At 61.0% G+C, this 26634-nt stretch overlaps 1 protein-coding gene across 2 annotated transcripts; it reads right to left on the bottom strand.

Moving 5' to 3' along the window:
• Positions 1-4295: 4295 nt before the first annotated feature.
• On the bottom strand, positions 4296-23589 carry PLCB2 (phospholipase C beta 2). 2 transcript variants are annotated; one of them, XM_084895695.1, is made up of 31 exons: positions 23222-23589; positions 19937-20014; positions 19296-19364; positions 18612-18752; positions 18387-18466; positions 18246-18299; positions 18061-18136; positions 15829-15929; positions 15511-15677; positions 15274-15420; positions 14949-15106; positions 14292-14374; positions 13970-14054; positions 13282-13432; positions 13012-13124; positions 12806-12902; positions 11534-11618; positions 11290-11414; positions 10580-10734; positions 9881-10045; positions 9213-9312; positions 8626-8730; positions 8346-8440; positions 8186-8249; positions 7565-7787; positions 7314-7479; positions 7138-7214; positions 6948-7043; positions 6421-6478; positions 5727-5813; positions 4296-5405 (listed from the first exon to the last, which is right to left on the bottom strand). In XM_084895695.1, exons 1-31 carry the CDS (start codon positions 23303-23305, stop codon positions 5202-5204), a joined length of 3489 nt encoding a protein of 1162 aa, XP_084751821.1. In that variant the 5' UTR covers positions 23306-23589; the 3' UTR covers positions 4296-5201. The 2 variants fall into 2 exon arrangements, with proteins under 2 accessions (XP_084751821.1, XP_084751822.1); XM_084895696.1 differs by lacking the exons at positions 4296-5405; positions 5727-5813; positions 6421-6478; ... (19 more) ...; positions 15511-15677; positions 15829-15929 and adding an exon at positions 16768-16950 and having other exon boundaries at positions 23222-23451.
• Between the last annotated feature and the right edge of the window lie 3045 nt (positions 23590-26634).

The following is a 26634-nucleotide window of genomic DNA, read 5'->3' as shown; positions in this document are numbered from 1 at the left end:
GGCCGCTCGCCGTGGGCCACAGGCACCAATCCGAGAGTCAGTCACTCCTCCCGCCCTCTGCCCGCAGCCGCGGCCTGGGCGCCCTAGACACGGGTGGGACCTCGGGGCCGTCGGGGAAGACCGCCGGCTGCCCGCAGCGGTCTGGGGGGGAGGGAATGGTGCCCCATGAGAGCAGGACCGGACCATGAGCGAGCCGGGGTGGCTGCGGGAGGCGGGCTGGGAGGAACGGGGGAGGGAGTCGCTGCGCGGTGCGCGGGGCGGGGGGCCTCAGTCTGGCTGGGAACTGCCACTCCAAGTGTCGCCAACCACGCACTCACAATTGTTCCTCCCGCACAGGCTCGCTCGGAGCGGGGGTGGGAGGAGAGTGTGCCCGCCAATCTCAGACGTCGCCAACCCCTACAGCGCGCCCGCCCGCCACTCCCAGCGGCTGGGAAGCGGGCAGGGCGGGCGCTAAGGAGCCCGGAGCGCTGCAGCCCCGGGAGCACCTCCCGGGTGGTGCCGCCTCCTCGCCGCTTCGGGACAGGCGCCATCCCGAAAGAGCAAAGAGCAAGGGACACGCGCAAGGCTCCCCCAGTCCCCAGCTCCCCCTTAAGCATAAAACCACCTCTAGACCACAAGGCTCTGACCTTGTCCACTACCTAACCCCTATGAATGGAGAGGAGAGAGCTCAAGTCAATAGGGGGGGTCTCTATGGCAATGGCATCCAGTCTCCCTCTGGTGGGTGCTCTGGGGGAGGGGGCCTTGGAGAGCAGGGCGGGCAGGCCTCCGGTGAGCGGAGTCAGGGCGCCTCAGAGCTGAAGGGATGTGGGCGGGTGGGTAGGATTGGAATAGATTTTTGTAAAGTAAGAAGTGAATCAGGTCCCAACTACAGAATTTACTGAGCTTTTCAGTGAGCCAGGTTTCCAACTGTTTCCAGCTGTGGGAAATACAGAACCAGAAGTTCAGATCTGGATAGAAAAGACCTCCCCTCTCAAGCGGGAAGACAGGACCGAGACATAAAAAGTGGAGGTTATCGCCTGGGGGCGGAATACATCTGTCAAAGACAAAGGAGGCAGGCCTTAGAGGAAAAGGCGGAGTTGCTCTGGATCTCCGTGGGATAGCGCTTCCAAGGAGGTCTTCAAGGAAGGGTGGGGTGAGATCTGGCTGCCGAGAAACAAGGAAGAAGACATTCCAGACGGCGTTACTGAAGCAAGGGCGTGGAGGGAGGAGGGACCGTGATGGAGGCGGTTTTGAAGGGTCCCTCCCTATGAGAGACAGGAAGTGAAGGGAAGAATAAGAGTGTCCTTTGCGCGGGCAGAGCAGTGACAAAAAGCTTTGCTGCAGGAGTTGCCCGGGGAAAGGATTTGCCTCTAGGAAGAAGACTGTGGTTGGGTGGCCAAGTGGGCACACGGCCCCGCACCCTGAACTTCTTGCTTCTCTCCGGCTCCCAGGCCCCCGGGATGCCCACTTGACATGGGGCCCAGCCACGGAGCAGGCGTTCGCCGATCACTCTGTCTGAGGGAAATGTGATGTATGCCCCCACACACTGTGAAGCCCCTCTTTTCCTTCCTGCATTTTCCATCCCTCTGCTCAGCGCTCTGCCAGCTTTCTCTCATGGTGTCCCAGAAAGGGCACAGCGTTCAACATCAGAATTAAGTCCCAGCTTGAAGGCGTTTACTAGCGGTGTGGCTCCAGGCCTGCATATCCCCACCTTCAAGATGAAGTTGATGACACTACCCTGCCTGCTTCAAGATCTTGCTCAAGTGTCGGGAAGAGAGCTGCACAGTTACTCAGCATGCAGAAGCCCAGGGCCTCCCTCAGACCAGGGCCCCTCCTGGCGGTCACTCAGGGGCTGGTGCAGTCTCTCCCACCCCCATAAGGATGGGGAATGCTCTCCCTCTTCACTCAGACTGCAGGAGAAACACGTTTCTTCCCTTTGTGACTCAGTTTCCCCTTTCTCGCCCCTGAGGGAAATTGCTTTCTTCCATTCTTTCTCTGTTTTCAGGGTCAGGGGAGAGGGCGCCTCTGGAATGTGTGTGTGGCAGACCATCCTACACCCAGGCAGTGTTGGCCCCCAGGTGGAGGAGAGAAGCAGCAGGGACACGGACTGGGTCCTAAAGAGACATGGCCCCTCTCCCCTGAGCCTCCTGAGACAACTCTGTGTCATGCATGTCCCTGTGGAGTGGAGGATGGGGACGGCTCCATGGAAGAACAGGAGCTGAGGCAGGTCCCCCTCAGGGCCTCATCCTGGCCTGTCAGAGAGCCCGTGCTGGCCGCTCCTTGGCTCCATTTCTCCCAGCTGGCCTTGCCAAGCAGGCCTGCCGTGTGTGTGTGTGTGTGTGTGTGTGTATGTGTGTGTATGTATGTGTATATATGTGTGTGCATGTGTGTATATGTGTGCGTGTGTGTATGTATGTGTATGTATGTGTATGTATGTGTGTATATATGTGTGTGTGTGCGTGTGTGTGTGTGTGTGTGTGTGTGTGTGTGCCGGGCAAGGGGGGCGTGCAGTGCCAGGTCTCTGGCCTGGAGCCTTTACTCTGACTTCCCTATGGGCTCAATATGTTCGGAACAGGAAAGAAAGAGCAAAGCTTAAAAAGGGGGCTGCGACTTCGCTGCAGAGCACAGAGGCACCAAGAGCCCGAATTAGAAGCTGTCGCTTAGGGAGCTGAAGGCTGACAGGAGCTAGAGCCGAGGCAGGCAGGGGGCAGGCAGGCAGGCGCGCCTCACTCCCCTCCCTGCCCCCCGCTCACCCTCCCCGTGCAGGCCCCAGGCTGGCAAAAGGACTTCCCAGCAGAGGCGGCTCAGGTCTGCAGTCTGTCGCTGTCTGCCGCTGCCCCGCCCCCCACGCCCGCTTCTTTCCTCAAGTGTCACCAACCCCCTCACCCTGTCACGTTGCACCAGCTCAGCGGGGTTGGGCCTGGTGGCACGTGGCTGGGAGATTTAGAGAGCTTGGGGGTTGTGGGGGTGCAGGGGGCTGGTGAGTCAACAGGGGACTCTGGCAACTGCATCAGCATTGGGATTGGGCAGTGGGTAGGGACCCTTCAAAGGGTGAAACTGAGGCATGGCAAGTGGACAGGGCATCTTGCCCAGCCCCGCAGATACACATCAGGAATGGAACCCAGGTGCCCTTCACCTGCCGGGTGCCCGAGGGAGGGCAACTCTTCCTCTGCACATCCCCTGACGCCAGAAATTGATTCATCCCCGAGGCCCAGAGCCTGGCATTTCCCCAGGGCGCCTCGCCCTTTTCTAAGAGCACAGAGGCGGGGGGGGGGGGGGGGGGTACTGGGCCTGGGAGCCTCCAGCGTGGTGTGCAGAGGCCTCTGGGGGGCGGGGGGAGGCAGGATTGTGTGTCCTTCCCCATCCCTGGGCTTCCCAGCTCCACACCAGGGCCCAGAGACTCTGCCAGGCCTGGCTCAGCGGCAGGCAAACAGCCCCTTCTTCCCCTGCACAGTCATTGGCACAACAAGGGGGTGATGCCGAGCGGGCTCTCAGTGGTGCTGGCTCTGGCTTCTGCCCCATGCCTGGGTCAGTGAGTTCCTCTAGGCCTGGGTGCTGCCCTGGGCTGAGGGCAGATGGGCAGCTGAGTGCCCAGCTGGAGGACTGAAGACAGGGCACTGCCCTTGGCGTATCAATGAGCAGGCCCTTCGCCTCACCCTGCGGCCGGGGACAGCTGGGACCCCAGAGGGGCTGGGGTGGGGCCAGGGGAGTCCTGTCCATTTCCCAAAGGTACAGGTGCTCCCAGCTAAGGGCACCTGCTATAGCCCTCTGATAGGAAAACCACCTCTTCCCAGCACCAGCCCCACCCGCCGCTCCCAAACCGGTGTCTCCTCCCATTTGGCTCTGGCGCCAGGCCACAGTGTCGTGAATGGCTGCCCACAAGCCCCTCCACAGCAAGCGCTGGGTGAGCCGTACGACCACAGGGGCCTGAGAAGCTGACCACCGTCAGGTGGCCTGAAGGTTGGCCACTTGCAGGAGGGTGGGGGGGCACCTCTGCTAGGCTCTTCTGCTTCACCCTGAGGGTGGAGAGAAGGAAGGGCCAGCCCTGGGTGGGGATGGAGAAGAGGGGTGACATCATTTTCCAGTGGCTGGGGCGGCAGGGCCGACAGAAGGGGAAGTGAATTCTTCTCTTCAAGCCTGAAGACAGGGCCATTCTGCTGGGCTCTGGAGGTCACCTTTCCCCCGGTTCTGCTCCCAAGGGTTTTCCCAGCCTGCTTCAGTTCAGGGCTTTCTCCCCTCTCCCCCTCCGCCACCTTCCCACCCTCACCCCGCCCCAATTCTCAGCAGTAGAACAGAGGCCAGGCTCAGGCGGGAAATAATGGGACAGAGTACTTTTGTAGGAATCAAAAAGGAAAAAAATAAATAAACCTCATAAAGTTAGGAGAGAAGACAAACGTGACCGTGTCAGGAAGCCTGGGTTGGAGTACATGTTAGGAAATAGCCCCCTGAGCCTAGGAAAAGGGGTGAGTGAGCCAGACTCTGGATGGGAACGTGCCCAAAAGGCCCCCCTTCTCGCCTCACTGCCAGCCAGGGCCCCAGTGGTCTCTGGGGCAGAGAGACAGACAGCTGAGGCAGCTTTTTCATGTCAGCCTCCCCCCCATCCCCCGCCCACATCCCCACCCCTCCCCCCAGGCAGGAAGCCAGGGAAGGGACCTCAGCCTGGAATCCCAGGGCCACCAGGCCTCAGGGAGCTTGGAGGCAGGGCCAGGCTCTGAGTCAGGGAGCAGACAAGGAGGCCAATTCAGGGCAGGCCCACGAGAGGCCTGGGTCAGCCGCCAGCCTTACGGCAGAGCAGGTCCTGCTTGAACTGCAGGTGCTTCGTGGAGGTTGCAGGAGGGAGGCCAGGCCTAACCCTCCAGGTGAGGAAACTGACTCCAGAGTGGGCACTAGGAAACGCAGGGAGAGCCAGGACCCCATTCCCTGCCTCTCAGCCCATATTCTTTTGCCCTCAACAAATAGATGACACTGATTCAAGGAGAAGGAGGAGGAAGTCAGCTTAGAGAGGACCTCTAGGCCTCCAGGAGCCCCTGCCCTGATGGGATCCCTGCCTCCTCCTCCAGCCTGGCTGTTGAGGAGACAGACTGCTCCAGAGTCCAAGGGAACCCCAGCTTCCCACAGCCTCAGAGTACTGGCGCTGCCGGGGCCTTTCCTCCTGGGGGGGTGGAGCCCCGTCCGGCAGAAGAGGGAATGTCCTTGCAGTATGTCCCAGCTGCATGGGGGTGTCAGAGGCAGCTCTCCTGGGTGTCTGCGTTGGCTGTAGGAGAGTCCTGTTCGCACAGCTCCCGGGGTGCCTCGCAGGACCTCTCGGGCTTGTCCTCGGCCTCGGAGGGGAAGTAGGTCCTGAAGCAGGTCCTCAGCGACTCCTTCACCTCAGTCTCCAGGCCCTTCATCCTGGCCTCATGCTCTGCCAGCACCTCCTGCTGCAGCTGTGGGGACAGCAAGGACCACCCCCGGCTCAGGAGGGGCCCCCTGCCCACGCTCCCTCCCGGGGACAACGGAACAAGGAGATGCCCAGTCTTTGCAAAGCTCCCAGGAGGTGGAGGTGGGAAGTGGGATACGGAGCCCATCAGGGAGCCTCTCAGGAGAGGGGGTGCAAACCCAGCAAAGAGCCCTGCAGAGCTGCCTCGTGGGGCCGGAGCCTCTGACCCACTGGTGAGGGGTGAGTCCCCGCCTCCTGGGAGCAGGGGCCCTTTCCACCCTGGAGCCGGGCCAGCTCTGGTGGGGGCCAGGGTGGCGGCTCCTGTCACCTGCTTCTCCATCTCCCGGATCTGCTCCAGGCAGGCCGCCTGCTTCTCCTCCAGCTTCTCCTGCTGCCTCTCCAGGCTCTCCGTCATCTGGATGGGAGCGAGAGGCAGGCGTCAGGGCAGCTCAAACAGGCAATCCGGGCTGGCACCCAGCTGCAATCCCAGCTAACCCGCTCTAACACTCAGGGTGAAGTCCTCTGCTTTCTAATGCGTAAAATGAGGAGAACAGTACCCGTCTCACTGGATCATGAAGGTTTATACGACACGGTTCACGTGACGCATCCGGTTTGGTGTCTGGCATAAGGCCAGGATTCGGTAGCTGGTAGTTCTGCTACTTCTGCTAATCCCCAGGGGAGCTTTCGGTCCATTTCCTTTCTCTTCGGACTCCTCGGAGCCTCAGAAAGCACTCCTCGCTCCCACTCACCCACACACCCCAACTCCATCCTCCCTGGCTAGCTGGCTCATTTCCTTTCCATACAGGGCGGCTGACAGAGACAGAAGCCTTTAGGCTGGAACCCCAATCCCCACAGAAAGACCAGAGCCTCAGGCTGGCATGAGGAGGAGTCCCCTTCCCCTGCCGGCCTTCTGCATGGGCCACTCTGGACAGTATATCTCCTAAAGGCAAAGAAAGACCCCATTTTCCCTCACAGGGAGAGCGTGTGTGTGTGTGTGTGTGTGTGTGGACACTGTTACACACCTGGTTGATGACCTGTACCACCTCCTGGATGTGGGAGTTATTAATCTCTTTCTTCAACCTGTTGGGGTGATGGGAGTTTCACAGAGGGCAGGAGGCCCGGGGAGGAGCTGGGGGAGAGGCAGACTCCTCAGAGCATAGACCAAACCAGGACTATGCAGTAGGGGCGGGAAGCAGCCAGAGGGGGGGCGTGGGGACCCATTGGAAGTCCCGGGGGACCCTCTGAAGGAACGTGCACTGCCCGTTAAGGTGTGCCTGGGAAAACCATGGTGGGAAGCTGCTGTCCCGAGGTTTCACCTCCCTCTTGATTTCCCCTTCAGTTCTCCTCTCTGGTCCAACCGTACTGGCACCTGTGTTTTGCCTAAGGAGGCCGCTCTGATCAGACGTAAGATTGACTTTCAGGAGCCAGGCCACAGGCACGGGCTAGGAAGCCAGTCAGGATCCTGGCTAGGGAGGCCCCTTCCCCCGGAGTGGCTCCTGCTCGGTGCTGGGCCTGGCGTTGGAGCCCGGGGCTCTCCTCCAGGGCTCACCTCTCCTGGCCCATCTTGTCCACGGTGACCTTCATCATGGCCTGGATCCGCTCCAGCCGCTTGGCCTCCAGCTTCTTCTTCATCTCTTTGGTGTCACTGTAGAGAGACAGGAGTCAGGGAGATGCTGGGAGGGCTGAGCCAGATGTTTTGTGGGAGTTGAGAGTCAGGCTTGGGAGGGAGGCAGCCATACCTCTCTGAGGTCTCTTTGAGGGTCTTCAGCTCTGCGGCCTGTTTCTCTCTGGCCAGCTCCATCATCTTGGCGATTTGCTGCAGGGATGGAAGTGGGGGGGGGGGGTCTGTTAGCAAACTGAGGGGGTGGGTTTGGCGGGTTGTAGCGCCATCCCCTCCCCTCCCCTGCCCGGGCACCTCGGCCAAGTGCTGCTCCTTGCGCTTCAGGACGCACTCGTACTGCTCCTCCCGCAGCTGCCGCAGCTCCTGCTCCAGCCGCTCCCGCAGCTCCCGCACGCGCGGGTCCGCGCCCTCGGGGCTCTCGCCGGGCGCCGTGCCGGCCGGCTCCTCCCCGGGCTGGGTCCTGCGGGGCCGCGGGGGGCGGGTCCTGAGCCCTCGGCCGCCCGCACCCCGTGCGGAGGGCAGGCCGCCGCCGCCCCTGCCCTTACCTCTTCTTGCGGGAGCCCTTGCTCGGGCCCAGCCTGCGGGCCCCGCCGCCCCCCGCGCCCGGCGGCCCCAGCTCGGCCAGCTGCGCCCCGCCCCGCTGCAGCGCCTCCTCCCAGCGCCGCGCGACGCGCCGCTCCAGCTCCCGCAGCTCCTTCTCCTGCCGCCGCTGCAGCTTCGCGACGCCCTTCAGCTCCCGCAGCTCCTCCAGGCTGGCGGTGCGCGGCTCTGCGGGGAGCCGGGTGAGGCGGCAGCTGCCCGAGAACGCCCCTGTCCCAGGAGACCCGAACCTCCCCCAGGCTGGGCCTGCAGGCCCCTCGGCAGGCCTTAGCCACAGCCTTGCTCTGCCCCTCCCCAAGCCCCCTTCCCACACTCCCCAGCCCCTACAAGAGCCACAGGACGGGCTGACGAGGTGTCCTGGGGTCCCCGGGCTCAGCTCTGCTCCTCCCCATCCCCTGGGGGTGCCAGCGCGGCCCCCCGCGGTGCACTTTCTCAGCGCCGAGTGCTCCCTTCCCTCGGTGAAGTCTTGGTTCTGTTCTGATCGGCCGCCCGCTGGGCGGTGCCTGCAGATGCGGCCAGAGAAGCCAGGGCCCTGCCGGTGGGTGGGAGGGCCCTGCAGTGCCTACCTGCAGACCCGTTGCTGGCCCCGTTCATCGGGCTGGCAAGTGGGCTCCCGGGGAAGAAGGGCTTCTGTGTAGGGAGAGCAGGTTAGGAAGCCGGCCCCAGAGCCCTCTCTCCCCGCCTTCCCACAGAGGGCGAAGGGGCTGGGGGCCCAGGCACACAGACCTCAGGCACACCTCCCATGGCTTCCTTGAGCTTCACAGACTTCTTATCGTGGGCATTGAAGAACTTGATGGGGTTGGCGAGGGCCACAGTGAGATCTGGGGGCACAGGGGCATCACGGGCCTGGCATGGGAAGTACCTGGAAGCCCCGCCCCCCACCCCACCCCCAAACCCTCACCTACCCCAGGACACCCTGTCCTGCCCCCTCTGTCTGGAGGCTGACGGGAGGAAGGGCGATGGAAATGGACAGCCCTGGCTCCCAGCCCTCTCTGGGCCTCCTCACCTGCCCAGGTGTCCGGCACGTAGTCCTTCATCTCCAGGAGGACGAAGAGTGCGGGCATGGTGAGGGGCATGTTGCTCTCACTGCGCAGGCACAGGTGGTGGTAGCCTGCGGGCGAGACAGAGGGGCGGTGAGCAGAGCCCGTGGCTGCCCAGCACCGCGTGCGGCAGCCCAGCACCCAGGCTTCCGGTTTCAGAGTCAGAGAGGCCAGGGTCCAGGTCCGGGCTGTGTGACCTTGGGCAGGCTGCTTTAAATCCCTGAGCCTTTCCTGTCTGCGGTATCTGCCGCCTGTGGTTAACAGGATTACATGCGCATAGGAGCCCTTGAAGCATTTTAAGTGCCCAACAGATGTCAGCCACTTGGGACATTGCCCCCGTGGTTTCAGAAAATGACAGACATTCTGTTAGATGGCGGGAGTCCCCCCACCTCTGTCCGTTTCCTGCAGAGGAGCTCTTCCTGCTCTTCGCCTCAGGGCTTAGGTACAGTCCAGGGCCGCCTCCCTGAGCTGCCCCGCCCTCCGGGCAGGCTCCCGATGTTGGCCTTGGTCTGACCAGTGGGGGGACCGTGCAGAAGGCCCCTCCCCCCCTTACCAGAATTCAGGGCGTTGATGGGGATGATGCGGTGTCCAAGGAACTTGCTGCCTTCCTCCATCACAGCCACCCTGAGGGAGGCCAGCTCAGGCATCAAGATCTGGGGAGAGTTCGGGACAGCACACGCTGGGGAGGAGGGGGTGGCCAAGTCGACCCCCACCCCCCAATTTCAGAAGTCCAGGGCCAGAGTGAGAGCAGAGCAGGTGGGGCCAGGTTTGGTGAGGACAGAGGGCACCCTCTAGGCCACACACACAGACATCCTCACAGCTCCGGTCCTGGCCGGTCCGCTCAGGGGAGTGGGGCTGGACGTGCAGACAACTGTGGCGGCTTTGTCACAAGTATCCAGTGGGGGCGAAAGGCCCCCTTGCGACCCCATGGGACCTTGCACCCTGGTCTGGGAGTTCATGTTTCTGCCTCTGATCCTAATGTGAACACACACACACACACACATACACACACACACACAACCTGCGCACCAAGTGTATTTCTGTAAACTTGCTCTTTGAACTCTTGAAATTGAGGAGTGCACAAAGTGAGGGGTGGGGAGAGGAGGAGGATCGAGGAACTCCCTCTATGTATTTTCTCTTTCCCATAAAGTAGAGGCCAAGAATCAGGGACAGCCCTTAGCCCGCCCAGCCCCCAGCCCCTGCCCTGCCCTAGCCCTCCACCTTCTCAAACACAAAGGGCTCCTCATTCCAGACGGGATTGATGGAGTTGGCCGTGGGGGACAGCTTGGTGCGATAGCGCCTCTTGGGGTCCCCAGGAAGGCCGAACAGCTCCACTTCCACGTAGGTGCGCACACTGCGTTCCGACAGGAACTGCCCCGAGATCACCTGGAGGTGGGAGCCCGGGGGCCACCAGCATCAGCTCCCCCGCCCGGCCATCCCCAGCACCGGGGCCCCTCGCTCCCCTGGCTGAAGCATCCATCCATTCTTAGGGACTGTGAAGAGTGCCACTCAGCTCTGGCCACTGACCAGAGGCCGTGTGGCTCAAGGTGCTGAGCTCTGGTGGCGAGGGTGTTCCCAGCGTTCAGGGAGAGGTGTGGGCCTCCTCGCCGCTCCTCCCAGGCAAAGAAGGAATAGGGCTCTCTCCCAGGGCCTGGGCTCCTGCAACCCCACTTTGCCCACTCTCCTCCCCTCCCCCACCCCAGCCTCAGACCTTCCCCCTTGGTTTCCATGGGGACCAAGAGGCAGCCTCCAGGGCTGAGGAGGAGGCAGTTTCCAAGGCAACTTGCAACTGCAGGAGCTGGCTGGGGCTGAAGTTTGCAGGATAGCAGAGAGGGGGCTGGGAGTGGAGGAGCGGGGCTCCTGTGTCTTTCTCCTCAAGACGCCAGCCCGCCCAGCCACCTGCCCACCGCACGGCCTTGCCTTAATGGAAAGGGTGGTGGCTACCACCACGTCGATGCCGTCCACCGAGAAGGGGTTGAACTGCTTGTCTGGCCGACGCATGAACTCGTGCTTGAGGACGTAGCCGCTCTGCCCATTGAACTCAAACAGCGCCATGTTCTGCTGCATGGGCAGATCTGGGGGGACAGGGCACTGGTGAGGAAGGCCCGACCTCTTTGTCCATGTTCCCAGCCTTCTCCCGGCTTGTGAACGGGGAGACTGGGTGACCATGGCATGAGGTCGCTCTTCATGTCAGCTTGATTTCTTGGGGTGTCTCCTCTCTCAGGAAGGGCCCACCCCCTGCACTCGTCAGGCCCAAAGCCACACCGACCTCAGGCCACAGCAGGGGTGGAGGCCAGTGGAGCGGGTTTCCCGCAGACCCTCTCAGCACCCATGCCAGCTCCCGGCATCTCCCCCCACACACACGCACACGCACACGTACAGTCACATAGGCATGAGCTCACGCATTTCTGCCCCGGAACATGCACACACCTGCATTCTGACCGGAGCTGCCCAGAGATGACCTGCGGTAGCCCGGGCCTGCCTCCTCCGGTGCACATTTACAGACAGGGCCCCAGGCCAAGAAAGGGCGGGGACCTAGCAAATACCTGAACATCCGGTCTGTTCTAAGGACCACCCCCCAGGAACGGGGTGGAGGTGGGAAGGGGCTTAAGGGCCGGCGAGTGCCTCACCCATTGTCTGGAAGTTGAGGGCCACCATCTGGCAGCCAGCATTCCAGAACATCTGGGGCATGTAATTGGAGGAGTCCATGCGGGTGCCCTTGGGGTAAATGCGGCTCATCTGGCGCTTGTTGTAGCTGCTCCAGAGTTTAGGAGGCCGCCCGAGGCTGCACCGGAGTACCCAGCAGCCCCCCTTCCAGCCCTTCCCCGTCCCTCCTCCCAACCAGGACCCTGGCTCCAGAGGCCTCAAGGATACTCCACAAACTGCACCGCGGCCTTGGAGAGCAAGTCGTAAGCCTTGAGCTCCGTGAAGGAGGAGATGACATAACTTCGGTTCTTCTCTAGGGCGGGAGTAAGAAGAGGGAGGGTCTGGGTCAGGCTGAGGTACTCCCTCCGACCTGCCCTCCGCTCCGGTGCAGCTGCCTCCAGCACAGAGATGCATCTTGGTCCCCACAAGGCTTGAGGGCTCAGGGAGGGGGTGTTGGGCAGATCTTCGTGGGTAACTGTGTGCTGGGGGCAAAGGGCATTCGGAGTGGGTGTGTACAGGGATGGGGGTGTCACAGTCCTGGAGGGTGAGGGGTGCGGGCCTGGGGGGTGCAGAGGATGTGGGGAACATGGGAGAATGAGCCCGCACAGACAGGAACAGGCTGTGAGGTGCAGGGTCTACACACAAAGGGTGGGTGTGGGGGTGAGAAGTACACACCAGGGCTGGTACACGCCACGGGAGCACCGGTGGGGGTGCAGGCTGTGGGTTCAGGGGTGAGGAAACGAGGTTACAGAGGTATACACTTTGCACAAGTGTCTACGGAAAGAGGTGATCATGTTGGGCAGTGGTTGGCAAACTGCGGCTCTCGGGCCACATGCGGCTCTTCGGCCCCTCAAGTTTTTAACAAAGGCCAGCTTAGGAGTACCCTAATTAAGTTAATAACAATGGACCTACCCTATACAGTTTAAGTTTAAAAAATTTGGCTCTCAAAGGACATTTCAGTCGTTGTACTGTTGATATTGGGCTCTGTTGACTAATGAGTTTGCCGACCACTGATGTTGGGGACACGCACCGAAGCGAGAGGAAGAAAATAACAGTGTGCACACCAGGAGAGGCTGCCAGGAGTGGGGTGCACTGGCTGACTGCTCTGCCTTCCAGCACCCCCACCCCCAAGTTCTTATGCCCTGGGGATGGGCCTTCTCGGCTTAGGGGCCACAGAGCCTGCAGGAAGCCGCAGGAGCCCCAGGCCAGCCCCCCTGAGGCCGCCTGTCCTAAAGGACCGGCCTGCCGATGACACACTCCAGAGCGCTCTGCTTGGTGCCAGCCCCCAGGCCTGTGCTGGGAAATGGAGCCACTGGCACTTAAGCCCTTGCCTGACTCCTCTGACGCATATTTATAGACAGGGCCCGCGTCCAAGGACGGGAGGGACCCCTGCCTCTCACCCCCCCCCCCCCCATCACAGTGCCTGGTGTCGGACACGCTTCCTGAGGGCCCCTGAATCTCGCTGAGCCTCCAGCTCGCCGCCACCCCGAGCGCGCTTACGGGCGGAGAGCTCGAAGGAGACGAACTTGGTGGGCTGGATGTAGTTGACGAGGCTGGACATCTCCTCGTACGCTGTCACCTCCAGGCCCGCCGTGCCCTGGGAGGAGAGGAGGGTGGAGAGGAGGAGCCCGGAGCCCGGGGACTGGCCCCGCTGGGCGACCCCCCAGCGGAGGAGGTAGAAGGGCCTCTGGGCTGTCCCCACACACCTCATCCGACTGCATCTTCTTCATCTCTTCTTCATCCAGATTTCCTGATTCCTCCTCCTCTTCCTCTCCCACATCCTCCTCCTCCAGCTCAGCCCCTTCCTCACCAGCCAGCACTGCCACACACAACTCCATCAGCTCTGGGGAAAGGGGGGTGGGGGCGGCCCCACGCCAGGCCGGCTCTCCAGCATGTTCCCTCCAGGCCCAGCCCCTCTCCCATGCCAGATCCTCCCTCCCACCCACCGCCACCTCCACTCCTCCGGGCTGACTCACCTGCGTCCCCACCCACAGGGGCGCTGGGTGGGCAGCTGCCCTCAGCCTCCCCACTGGGGGACGCGGGGCCTGAAAACTGGTTCTTCTTGTTCTTAATGAGGATCTTGCCACGGAGATCCTCGGGGCTGGGCAGGGGGCTGCCTGGTTTCAGCTGTGGGAGAGGAGGGGGTATCAGCACCCTCTCCTCCTCTGCAGGGAGCAGCCTCAGGTCCTTCACACAGAGAGAGCACCGCTCCACCTGCCCTGCCTCCTTCTGCACCCGGGCCCCTCCCCACGGCCCCTCTGGCTAACCTGCTGCCTGGCCCAATTCTCCCCCCCTCCTCAGACCTGTTCTCTCTCTCCTGTTCTGTCTGCCCAGCACTCCTCACCACCAACACAAACCCAGCCTCACTCCGAGGTCTCAGCTTAGCCATCCCCTTCTCCGGAGGCCTTCCCTGGGCCCCAAGGCCAGTTCAGGACGCCCGGGTGCTCCCAGAGCAGCCACTGCTGTCCTGGCCAGGGCCCTCGTCTTTCTCCCCACCAGCCGGGGAGCCGCTGAGGGCTGGGACTGCACCTTTGCCACTAGCACACACATACCCCCACCCAAGCCCAGCACAGCGCCTGACACGTGATTGACCTGGCCCCCGCCATGTCCCCGCTCCCCGGCCCCGGCCCCGGCCCCGGGTGTCCCACAGAGAAGCCCACTCGCCGGAAACTTGTCCAGGGGCTCGGTGAGCAGCATGTCACCGAACATCGCCCGGCAGTACTCTGCCATCTTGGCCTGCTGGCGGGGCCTGCGGGGGCAGAAGTGGGGAGGGTTCAGCAGCAGCACCCTCCTCTTGGCCACCCTGCCGGGCCCTGGTCCGGGTCGTCCGGAGCACAGGAGGCACAAGAGGTCGGGGAGGCAGGGACACAGGCAGGAGGGGACTGTGTGGAGGGCATGGGCAGAGGCCGGGATGGTTGGGGGAGGGCAGCACAGGCGGAAGGTGGGGACAGAGCAGAGAATGAGCTGAATGGGCCTGGATGCTCACGAGTCCACGTGGTTTTCAAACGACAGTATAACAGGATAGGGGGAGGTCTTGAAGGCGCTTTCTGCGATCGCCTCAATTGCTTCCTAAAGAGAGAGAGGACGCCGAAGCCGGTTTGGCTCAGTGGATAGAGCGTCGGCCTGCGGACTGAAAGGTCCTGGGCTCGATTCCTGGTTGAGGGCATGTACCTTGGGTGCGGGCACATCCCCAGTAGAGGTGGTGCAAGAGGCAGCTGATTGATGATTCTCTCTCATCAATGTTTCTAACTCTCTACCCTCTCTCTTCCTCTTTGTAAAAAAAAATCAATAAAATATATTTTTAAAAACATTTAAATCTATATATATTTAGAGAGAGAGAGAGAGAGAGAGGGAGAGACAGAGGACTCTGTGGAGCGAGGCCCGTGCTCCAGGCTTCCCCTCCCCCAGCAGCACCCTTCCCTCTCTCCCGTTTTCACACACACACACACACACACACACACACACACAGAACCGGAGGGCCCCTGTCTCCTCTGATCTCCTCCAGCCCCCATGCTGGTCTGAGGCCCCCAGCCTCTCCTCCCGCTTCATGCCGGCCCCCCCCCCCCCACACACACACACCCAGACAGCGTGGGGACCAGGCCCTCCCGCAGTGCTGCCCACCAGCCCCACACGCCGAGCGCACCTTGAAGTAGATGTCTGTGGTCATGGTGAAGCCGTGGGTGATGATGGGCTCCTCGTCGGCGGGCTTCCCCTTCCAGCAGTCCAGCTCCACGCAGCGGCAGCCGGCCAGCAGCACCTGGCGGTACATCTCCGCCGAGGAGAGGCCCGAGAACTGGCCGGCTGGGGCGGAGCGAGGGGGCAGGGGCTTACTCAGGGGCTCTCCCCCGCCCACCCGGCAGGGTCTGTCCCGTGGGCAGCCCGGGGGCAGCCCTGCCCTGCGGGGGATCCGGGGAGCAGGAGGAGCCCCCGTCGAAGGGGCCGTCAGCAGGGAGGAGGCGAGGGCCCACCTGTCAGGTAGGTGTTGTGCGAGGAGTTGATGAAGTAGTGGTTGAGGGGCTGGGTCATGTCGTGGTGAAGCAACAGCTTGTCCTGGACCAGCACGCTGTTCTCGGGCCCGCAGAGAAACCACACCATGCCCTGGGGTGACAGCTGGCCTGGGGAGGAGCAGGGGGGACCGTCAGGGCCACCGCCCCGGGTCAGAGCAGGACAAGCCCCCAGGGCTGAGGGCCGGCACCGGGCCTCACCCCGCTGCACGTTGATGCCGCTGGGCTCGTACTTGTCGATGAGGCCCTGCACCTGGTCGGGCCGCGCGGGCGGGAACAGCAGTGTGTTGAGGCGAGGGTCCCTCTGCTTCTGGTTGATGAATTTGGTCAGGTGCTCCTTGGTCATGTAGGGCTTGGCCTTGGCGTGGCTGCGGGCCAGAGAGGAGGGCACGGTCTCCATCCTCTAGGCGGGGAGCTCAGGCAGCCCCTCTGTCCCCAAAGCTTCCCGCTGGTTCAGCGGAGCAGGTAGGACTTGTAGCCACACCCTTCCCCCTGCCCAGCCCGATCCAAGAGGCTCACTGGGAAGTAAAGATCTCGTCAATTTCTGGCCGAGGGCAGAGATTCATGAGGAAACTCTTGTAGACGGATTGTGGGAAGTCCTCCGGATTGATGGCGTCATTCTGGGGAGACAGCCACCTGATCACTTCTGCCCCCCCTTCTCCGCACTGAGAGACACACACCAGGCCCGGCCCTGCCCTGCCCTGGGGGCCTGATCCAAAGGCGGGCTCAGGCAGACAGAGGGGTGTGAAGGACATGCTGAGCCCCACTTTTCTTTTTTCTTTTCTAACTTAAATTCTGTGTTGTTTAAAGTATTACTTGAGTTTCCTTTTCCCCCTCTTAACCTCTCCCTGGCTGCCCCCACCCCCCAGCACATGTCCTCAACCCTCCCACCCGCACCTCCCTGTCTGTGTCCATGGGTTATGCTCATATGCATGCATACAAGTCCTTTGGTTGATCTCTCCCCCTTTCCCCCACACTCCCCTACCTTCCCTGTCTTATATTCTTATTTATTAATTATTTGATTCTTTTCCATAAGAACAACTGTGACCTACTTTTGCCCCACCCTGTACTTGCAAATCAGATATCCATGAAGCAACAGCTCAGCAGTAAAAAAGCAAATAACCTAATTGAAAGATGGGCAATAGATTTGAATAGATAATTCTTCAAAGATGATATTCAAACAACCAATAAACACATGGGCAGATGCTAAATACCATTAGTCAGGGAAATGCAAATCAAAACCACAATGAGATATCATTTCACTCCTACTAGGATGACTAAAATTAAAGAAAAAAGAAGATAGGTGTTGGTGAGGATGTGGAGAAATTGGAACCCTCGTACAATGCTGGTGGGACTGCAAACATATATCTGAACAAACATGTACACATAAGTGTTCATAGCAACTTTACTCATAATAGCCAAAAGGTGGAAACTATCCAAAAGTCCATCAATTGATGCATCGATAAGCAAAATGTGATACATCCATACGATGGAGTCTTATTCGGCCACAGAGAGGAATGAAGTATTGGTACATGCTACAACATGGATGAACTTTGGAAACATGCTAAGTGAATAAAGCCTGACATTAAAGATCACCTATGGTATGATCTCCTTTACACGAAATGTCCAAAATGGGCAAATCTATAGAAAAAGAAACAGAAGGTAGACTAGTGCCCGCCAGGTATTCTGTGTCTTCGCATCCCATCCCAGACACACCCGTCCTCCCTCCTCCAGGATCTCACTGGAAGGCCAACATCCGTTTGGAATGGGAGAGCTAGGACAGATTTCCCCAAGATTGGACGTTGGACCCATTGGCTTCATGCAAAGATGGGTCAGTGGCCCCTCCTGGGACACAAACAGAGCTGACAAATCAGGACTTAGCTGAGGCGGGAGCTCAGGAGGCGGGAAGAGAAGAGAGTGGGTGTGTGCTGACCGCAGCTCCCCCTGCTGGCTGTAGGGCCCTCAGCAGGAGCCAGTTCCACCCTCTCTCCTACCCCAAGCTCGCATGCCCTGGGGCTGACTGCACTCAGGGGTCACCAGCTCGGTAAAGCTGTAATGGTGAGGGAAGGATCCCCCTGAGATTCCTGGGGACAAGTGACCAGTGAGGTCTTGGTTTAGTTACAATGGTCCAAATTCTTAGCAGCAGAAAAGACTCCGTGGGGTGCCCTGTGCAAAGGCATGGCCAAGCGGGGAGAGGGTGCTGAGACCTCAGGCATGAACCCTGGCTCAGCCCTGCTCCTGCCCATTATATACCTCATGGGTGTATTACATAATACACCTGCGTACAACTTGCAATTAGAAATTACTTAACTAGAAAGAAAGGGGAAAACATTGTTCTGTGCTGAGCTAAAGTCTGTGTCCTGACAGCTTACGCCCTTGATTCTGTGTTCCTCCCACCCACCCCCACAGAACCAGTCCCTGCCTGCACCTTTCACATCCCCGCAGTCCGCCTCCTGACCCTGCTGACCTTCTCTGGCTCCTCCAGCTGAAACACTCACCTCCTCTCCCATCCCACCCCTGGCCCCGCCGCCGCCAGGGGGAGGAGAACCCGGAGCACCTGGCCCCCCTGGCCTGGTCCTGTCTCTGTGTATCAGAGCCAGTGGTTCTGGGGTTAGCTGCTTTGGGCTGTTAGCGGGGACTGTGCTGTCATCTTACCCTCTCCGACCCCCACCAGGGGGCCAAGCGGCCTGCTGGTCAGAGCCAGCTCAGGCGGCAAGGGGGACAGTGGGGTGGGGAAGAGGAGCCACTCACTTTGCCTTTGGGGAGGTGGCAGGCACTGAGGGCAGCTTCCACCCGCTTTCGGTCAGCAGGAAACATCTGGAAAAAACTAAAGGAGCCGGGGAAGGCGTGAGAGAGAAGAAGAGGGGAGCCATGCCTGGAGAGGGAAAGTGTGGGGAGCTGGGCGGAAGGGTGGGGAGGGGGCGGGGGACACTCACTTCTTCACAGGAATCTTCCCTTCAGGGTTGAGCTGCATCTTGAGCTTCACCAGGCTGGGGGGGCAGAGAGCAGCCTGTCAGGCCCCGGGCTGGCACCCTCAGCCCCACACTCCAGGGCCAGGCGGGCGGGTGGGCACTTACATCTTGTCCAGGAAGGTGGTGCGGGGGGCGTTGGCCGTCAGCGGGTGCTTCACCAGAGCCAGGATGTCCTCAGCCCAGTCCTGCCGGCCCCAGAGCACAGCGGTCAGGCCCCGGCCCGCACAGGGGTCCGCGCCCCCCCCCACACACACACACACCCCGCCCAGGCCTGCCTCTCCGATGCCCAGGCCGTGCCGGCTGCCACGCCCCGGCCGGGAGCCAGCGCACCTTGCCCACATTCTCCTTGTAGGAGACGAAGTTGTGGAAGGTGAGGTCCACCATGTCCGGGCCGGACACCACAGTGAGTGTCTTCAGCAGGAAGTTGTTGTCAGGAAAGTCCAGGTTGAAGACCTCCCGGAGCTTCTGGCTCTGCAGCAAAGGGGACGTGGTTAGGGCGGCCCCTGCCCGCGGTGGCGCTGCTGTCCCTCCCCCGCAGCCACTGGGGTGGAATCCCATTCCCATCGTAGGAGCCACAGGCCTCAGCATCTTCCTATCCCGACTGCAGGGCCTGGGCCGGGAGGGAGAAACCCAGAGAGAGATGAACCCAGGCCCCGGGGTCTGGGAGGCCCAAGTGTTCTGTTTGACATTTTTTTCATTTGAATCTGGATCCTTAGCTCCCTGTCTCAGGGAATCCTGCTCCCCCAGTCCCTTCCTCCAATCCTTCTATGAGCATCAAGCAAATATAGGCACACCAGTCAGGGAGTTGGGGGGTGGGGCCACACCTCCCAGAGGGCCTGGGTGATTTAGGGGCAAGGGCTGGCCTTGGGACAGGAGCAGCCACACCCCATGCTCGGCTCAGGGGGAGGCCCGGTTGCCCAGCCCGGGGACCTCTCCCCACTCCCCAGGGCTCCTGCCCCCGCCCCGGGGAGCTGGTGACCCTGCCGAGCCTGCCCTGCTCCTGGGCCCACCTACCTTGGGAATCTTGGCAAACTTCCCAAAGCGGGTGTCCCGGATGCTGGTGATGTCCAGGAACTCCATCTCCTGGGGGGCCCCAGGTGGGGGAAGAAGAGATGTGGACATAGAGCAGGGAGGAGCGAGCTCCCAACCCCTTCACATCCCAGCCAACCGCCCTCTCTAGATGCTAAGACTGTGGGGCTGCCCTTCTGTCCATTCCTTCCCTGGCCACTCAGTGACTCAGGAACCGGTAGCCCGCAGTCTTGCCTCCGCCTGCCTGGCCTCTCCTCAGGTTCCCCCTCCCTTCTTTCTGCCGGGTGCTGAGGCCCTCCTCTGATCTCTCTGAGGCCTCACGTTCACCTGGGACCACAGGCAGAGAATCTGCCTTCCGTAGCAGCTTTTTCCTCTTCTCTCTCTCTCTTTCCATCCTAAGGCTGAGCATCGAGGCTGAAGGCAGCCATGGTTGGAGTGACTGCACCCTCCCTCCCAAAGCAAGTAGCCCCTGCGCACAGGAGATCCCCCAGAGCCACCGGCCAGGTCGTTCTACACTCCCAGCATGCACCTCCCAGCATGCACCTCCAGCCCCGCATTGCCACGAGGCTGCTCTGACTCCGTGGAATAGCGGGAGCTCAGGGCCGCGCTCGGAGGGGCTGCCTCACCTTGCTCTGATAGGTCCAGTACAAGTAATAGCCCTTGGGGTCCACACGAAGGATAACCGGGGAGGCCAATGTGGTTTCCTGCGGAGAGAGAGAGTCAGCGCCCGGCTCTGAGACGTCAGGCCACGCTTCCCTGGCGCACACCAGGGGTCTGGAGCTCACCATCTCCCTAGGAGGCTGCTGTCCCAGGAATCTGTAGGCATTTCCCTTGTCCTGTGGAGCTAAAGGCTGGGCATAGGCCTCAAAAGCTCGTGCCAGGGGTGGGAAGGGATAGAGGATTGGAGGTGGTATTTCTGGGAGAAAAGAGTGTTTCCCCCATAAGCCCAAAGAGAGGTCCTCCCTCTAGACCCCAAGCAGGGTCTTGGCCCCACCCCTTCCTGTTTGTAAGGGTCACAGCTCAGTCAAAGGGGTAGAACATCTCCCCTGAGAGTCCACACCACCTCCAGGGTTGCTCAACAGTGAGAGCTGAGAACCCAACTCCCACACCTGCATCCAAGGCTCTACACACAATCCGGCCAAAACCTAGCTTCCCACACGCTCAGTCTTCCCCTCCATGAACCGCTCCCCCATCCATCCAGCCAGGCCCCACAGATACCGAGTGCGTCCTCACCTCCACCCCTCCCTGCCTGAAACACCATACGGACCAGCAGAAGCCTCACATCTTCGGAAAAGCCTTTTCTGAAACAGCCCGCGTGGGGCTGATCCTCAGGCCTAGGAACCGTCCGGGGAAGCCCAGGGGCTCGGACTCTCAGGAAACAAGCCCGGACCGGACCATGAGCCCGGAGCCCCAGGTTTGCCAGAAGAGCGACTGAACGATGAACGAACTCACTTCCGAATTCCTGTTCAGCTCCCGCAGCACACAGGCCGTCTTTGAGTGCAATGATTTGTGTGCGTATATAACAAGGTATTAAAGTGTAAGCTTCCTCAGAACACCGTCGTTCCTGCACACCAAAGCAAGTCAAGTGCAGCATTTACAAAGGGAAGAGTGAAAAAAAAAAAGGTTCTCAGATCTGGAGTGCTTAATGGACTGGAGAAAGAACACTGTGAGGAGGCTAATTTTGGAGAGAGCTGTGCGTGAGCTCCATTCCCTTCCTTCCCCAAGGGAGGACTGGGGTGCCTGGCCCCTCACTTTAAGCCCGGAGAGCGGTGTAACTGCACTTGGAGAGATTGTGTCACCCCAGCTATGGTGGGACATCACCGACTGGGGTCCGACTCCTGCCCAGGAAGCAGCTGGTGGCAGACCCCCTGGCGGCTGGAGGCAGGGAGACGGGTGTGGGAGATGAGCCGGACCCCGGGCTCTGTTGGGACAGGGCACACGTACACACATGCTGGGGTCCAGCGTGGGCCTGAGGGAGAGAGGGGCCGAGTCCAAAGCTATGGGAAGCTGACGGCGGTCACTGTCGGAGGGGCTGAAGAAGCCATCCAAGTGGCCCGAAATACAGAGAGAAGGAGGGCCCTGAGCAAGAGAACCCCGGTTCAGGGCGGAGAGGTCTCCCGAGAACCCTCAAAAATGTGCACCATCGAGAGCATAAGCTCAGAGAGCACCAGCCTGTTCCATGAAGCCCTTTGATACCCCTTTCTCATCTCCCTCCCTGCACCCCGGCCCTGGGGGACTTGGATGAGGCCTGCAGCCCACCTACAACCATTCCCAGCGGAGGAGGGCGGAAGACGGCATTCTGCATGAAGGTGAGAGTTCCCCAGGATAACTGCTTCTGAGGTAAGGCCTGGCTTTGGGAGGGAAAGTGCCCGTGGAGCCGTGTTCCCCGAGAGCACATGGGTTGCGTGTGGCTGCCCGAGGGGCCTTCCTCGGCCGAGGAGCGCTTCTCCCGGCAAACGCATTGTAAGGGGCTCGGGAGACAGAGTGCAGCTGGGAGTTGGTTACACCCTGTACATTGTGCTTATTCAACGGGGCATCTCAGACCCGAGTCACCTGCCACCTGGGCTGAATCGTCCGAGAGCAGAGCCCTGGCTCATACATAGGTCCCTGTGCCCTGTTGGCTGGGCATGGGCGGTTCCTGCGGTGGAAATCGGGCCTGAGGCCCCGCAGTGCCCTGCCTGGGGAGGGCAGGGAAGGGGAGCAGCCAAGCACCCAGGTGCTGGCTTGCAGAGAAGGCCACAAAGCACGCCCCCGCCCCCAATGACCCTCTGCCCAGCCAGGGTACGCACACTCCCCAGAGGAACTGAGAGAGGCCACTTCACTTTTCACTCTGAGCCACTTCCCTCACTCCACAGGCTCCCCGGACATGCCTCCGCCATGCCACATCGACCACACACCCCTGGGGAAGCGGAAAGCGCCTGCCATGGCCTCCTCCCCATAGTCATGGCAACCGGATGGCTCAGCCCAGCCCAGCCCTGGACGGCCCAGAGCCCAGGCTACCTTACCTCACAGACGCAGAGCCCCCTCGTCCCACCTGCGAGGAGGACGGGCCAGCCCCAAGCACCCTCTCCTCCACCCCTTCCCCCCTTCCCCAGCCTCCACTTCCCTTCCGGGGACCAGCCCCTCTGACCCTCGCCCAGGGCAGCCCTGCAGCCTCCCCTCCCTGAAGGGCCCCCGTGCCTCTCTCCTCACCTACCCCCGAGCATCCCTGGCCCCTGGGGTCTGGGAGGACCAGAGGCTGGAGGCAGGCCCCGCTGGGGGAGGAGCAGACAGTGTGGAGACACCCTACAGGGCAAAGCCGCTCCTTCCCCCTTCCCCTGCAGACAGGCAGGCGGCAGGGAGCCGGTGAGCGGCCCGCGAAAGCAGAAGTGAATCCGTTCCTTCCGGGGCCCCTGGGACTTGGGGTGCAGGGTTAAACAGCCACTTTGGGGAGAGCAGGGCTTCCTTAGGATAGAGACGGGGACCGGGGCAGGGGCGGGCGGGGAGGAGCGAACCATCTTCATGGACAAGAGCGGGGCGTCTGTGCTGGGAGCAGGCCCTGGTTCACCGCTGCCTCTGGCCCTGCCTCAACTCTGGGGCACTTTCCTCCCACTGAGCCGGGACCGGGAGCAGCACACCCCGGGGGGCGATGGGGAAAGACCCACCCGGACCCCGAGAAACGTGCTCCCAGGCAGCCCACCAGCTTCTCACATCCAGACACAGAGCCTTCCCCCGCAGCCCAGGAGCGTATGTTTGGGGCACACACCCTCACCCCCAGGTTTGTTTATCCAGGCAGTTGTGTCAGCTGCCTGGCCAAGCCACACAGGCGCCCGAGGCCTGACAGACATAAACCTACCCGCCACCCTGGCAGAGCACCTCGCAGCCCAGCCCGCTCCCTGCAGCCCAGCGGCCCAGGGCCCGGCCCCACTCACATCGTCCCATTTGATGAAGCGCTCCCCGTGGCTCAGATAGGCCTTCACTTGCGGGGGCAGCAGGACAGGGTTGAGCAGAGACATGGTGCGAAGCGGTCCTCTCTGGAGAAGCGGGACAGGCAGGGAGGGCCGGAGGAGAGCCGAGCTGGGCTCACATGGCACCCGCCCTGAGCTGGTCCGGAAGTCTGGGTGCTCCTTCAGCCCACGGTGGTGGCCGTGGCTGGATGCAGAGCTGAGTGCTTCGGATGGAGGCCCCTGTTGCCTTTTAAACCAGCCTCCTCCTGCCTGCCTGCCTGCAGTGGGGGGCTGTGGTCACAGCGCCTGCCCCGGGAGGCCCGCTCCCCTCCTCAAAGCCCCCGCCCTCGCCCTGCGCCTCAGCACTTCCTGCTCACAGCTTCCTTCTCGCTGCCGGTCAGGATGCAGGTCAGGAGGCCTGGTCTGCTTGGAGCTGGGGCCTCCGGGTCCCAGGGGTGCTCCTACTCCCCTCGGTGCGGCCGGGGGACTAGAGGAGGAATACTATGGGGCCAGCTGTCCAGGCAAGGACTGAGGGGAGCAAGCAAGGAGGTGATCAGGGAAGGGACTTCCCCAGAGGTGGGGTTCCCAGAGCCCGAGGAGCTGGGACCCCCTGGAAGTGGGAGTTGAGGGTGGGGCAGGGCCCAGCTGGGATGGAGCATTTTTGAATAAGCAAAGTTTGCCGAATACCCAGCTCCTCTTTCTCAACGCTTCCTCCCCATGAAAATGAGGTGCAAGTGAGGCAATCACACACCTCCCCCATGACTCTCCCCTCTTGGGCCGCTGGCCTGGCTGACACCTGGAAGCACCACAGACCAGCCAGCCTCACGCACAGCCAGTTGAGCAACCGGTGGCCACGGGACTTCAGAGGCTCTCCTACCAGGCCCCTCCTCTGCCCAGAGCCTGGTGAGAACGCTTGAGGCAGGAGGCTGCTCGCCGAGGCCTCGGCGTCGGTCACTTGCTCTGGGTGCCTGCAGGGCCTCTACACTGCCCAGCCCGGGAGCTCAGTCCTGGCCCAGCTCAGCCAGCCCACTTCCTTTTGCTTAATCTGATTTGCTTATCGCCCTTGCTAATTCAACCGGGGGGAGCTTCCTTCCCTCTCAGGGCCTGGTTTGCTGTCCCAGGTTCTGCCAGGAGCCTTAGTGCCAGCCCCTGACGACTGTGGGATCCCCATTCAGGCCCTAAAACCATCTCTGCTGGCCAGTCTGGGCCAGGGCAGGGGGAGGGGGGCTGGTGGGGCTGAGCCAAGGGGACTCCCGGCACTAAAATGACCTCCCAGAGAGCAATTCTAAGCCTTGGGATGGAGCCTGGAGCAAGCAAGGCCTGGCTGAGCCTGAGGAAGCCGCTTGGGAATCCTCCAGCTTTTTTGCCCTTTGCCCTCCCCCCTCCCCTTCCAAATCCTGTTGCCCCCCTTCTCTCTTCCCCCATGCCTCTAGCCAAGGCCCCTCTGGTGTCCCTGTAGTTTTGGTTCCCTCCTGGGCTCAGGTTCCCTGTTTGAATAGACTTTGCAAGGGAAATCCCTGTCCCTTCTCAAAGCCCGGGCACCTGTCACCTGCAGCCACCTCTGGCCCTGCACCGCCCCCGCCCCCCCCCCCCCCCCGCCCCCATCTGCCCTGCAGCCATCAGCCCTCTTCACTCTGGGCCTGGAAAGACAACCCTTCCCTCTCCCTTGGGGCGTGGGGGGAGGGGGAGCCGGGAGAGACAGGTCTGGGGGTGACACAGGAAAACAGGGAGTTCAGGATGTTTCACTCTAATCCTTCCATTCTCTGGCTCTGAAGAGTGAGGCTATGGAGCTCACCCGTCTTTACCCACTGATGGCACTGCCCGGAGCAAGTTCTTGAGAACCCCCTGTAGCTTCCACGGGGCCTGTATTCTCCTGCCCACATCCTGCAGAGCAGCCCTCAGAACGCAGGGGGCTCACACAGCGAAGGAAGCTGGGAAAACCTTCATCAAAGGGCTTTTTTTCTTTTAAAAACACACTGAGGTTTAAAAAAAAAAAAGTGTATTGACAAAGAAAAATACTGTATAAATGACGGTAGAATGGATATGGAGAAAGCAGGAGGTCACGCGAATATCCAGTTTGGGAAATGTGCTCCCGGCCTGGGCTGAGCAGAGGGCCTCAGGCAGTCTGCCAATCCCTCCCCCGCCTCCCTCTTTCCAGGGCAGAAGGTGGAAGGGTGACGATGCCCCCTGCTGGGCACAGTGAAAAGCTCGGGCCTCCTGGGGAAAGGCTGGGGATCAAGGGAAGACAGATCCCCGGTGAAGGCGCCGGAGGGTCTGTGTCAGCTGTGAGACACCTGCCTGGAGAGTCTGGCGTGTGTGAGCTCCGGGCCATACAAGTCGCTGGGAACGTACAGTCAGCGCATCGCTACTCCCAGGGAGATGCGGGGGCCCCAAGCCTCGGAGGCAGGACCCGCGTTCACTGGCTCACTTGGCGGCCCGTGTGAGGACCCTGTGCTTTGGTCTCCCAGTCTGTTCACCAGAGAAGTTTAGTGGTGGAAGTTGAACTCAGATCTTCGGGTGACCAGCCAACAAGAGAGTCAGATTGGATAGGCTTCTTAGCTGATGCCATGGCTTCCCTGATGAAGCAGTTGGGGTTCGGGAGCCCTGAGGCCTGTTGTGCATCTTGGGCCAATGGCCAGCTTGGTTTTGGAATGAGGAGGGCTGCTGGTACGTCCTCTGGGGTCTGTTTTCTCAGTCTGACACCTGAGCCAAACCCTCTGCTCTATGAACCCTGTCACTCACTAGCTGGTTTACCTTATGATACTTAACCTTCCTGCGCATCAACATCCTGACCTGTGAAATGGAAATAACTATGTTTCAAGGGATGTTGTAAGGACTAAATACTATAATGATCATAAAGTACTTAATACAATGCCTACACATGAGCTTATTGTGGTAGTGGCAGCAGCCGCCATGGGCAGGAGCAATGCAATTTCTTATCACGTTCTCCTCAATATATATGCTATTCTTCCCATAACAAATATTTCCACTGACTTGCTCTTTGTGTGCCTCGTCCCCCACAACCCCCCCAGCAATTTGTGTGGGTCAGGGGCTGCACCCACCTTCCCAGGGCAGGCTGAGTTAGGGGTGCTTCTGGTTGTAGACTTGAAGCAGGCTGTCCCCCAGATGGCCAGAACTCAAGAAGTTGAGTGCCAGCCTCCCACCACCACAGCCCCCACAGCTGATGAGGCAGAGTCAAGAGCGGGAGCTGCCCATCAGTCTGTATGCCCAGCTGTGGCTCCAGATCCAGCCACCCTCCACACGCTGAGAGTTGAGTGGGAATGGAGGAACAAGGCTGGATAGCAGGTGCTGAGGTTCTGATTCCTCATGTAGGGGAGGAGAGACAATCGAGAGTTTTCCGTAGAAGTCCCGGAGGGAGATGTTGCCTGTCCTCCCAA

The sequence above is a fragment of the Pipistrellus hanaki genome (genome assembly GCF_964339955.1).
Source record: "Pipistrellus hanaki genome assembly, chromosome: 1".
NCBI classification, from domain to species: Eukaryota; Metazoa; Chordata; class Mammalia; order Chiroptera; family Vespertilionidae; genus Pipistrellus; species Pipistrellus hanaki.
The sequence above is the reverse complement of the archived record's forward strand: the minus strand, read 5'-3'. Positions and strand labels throughout refer to the sequence as shown.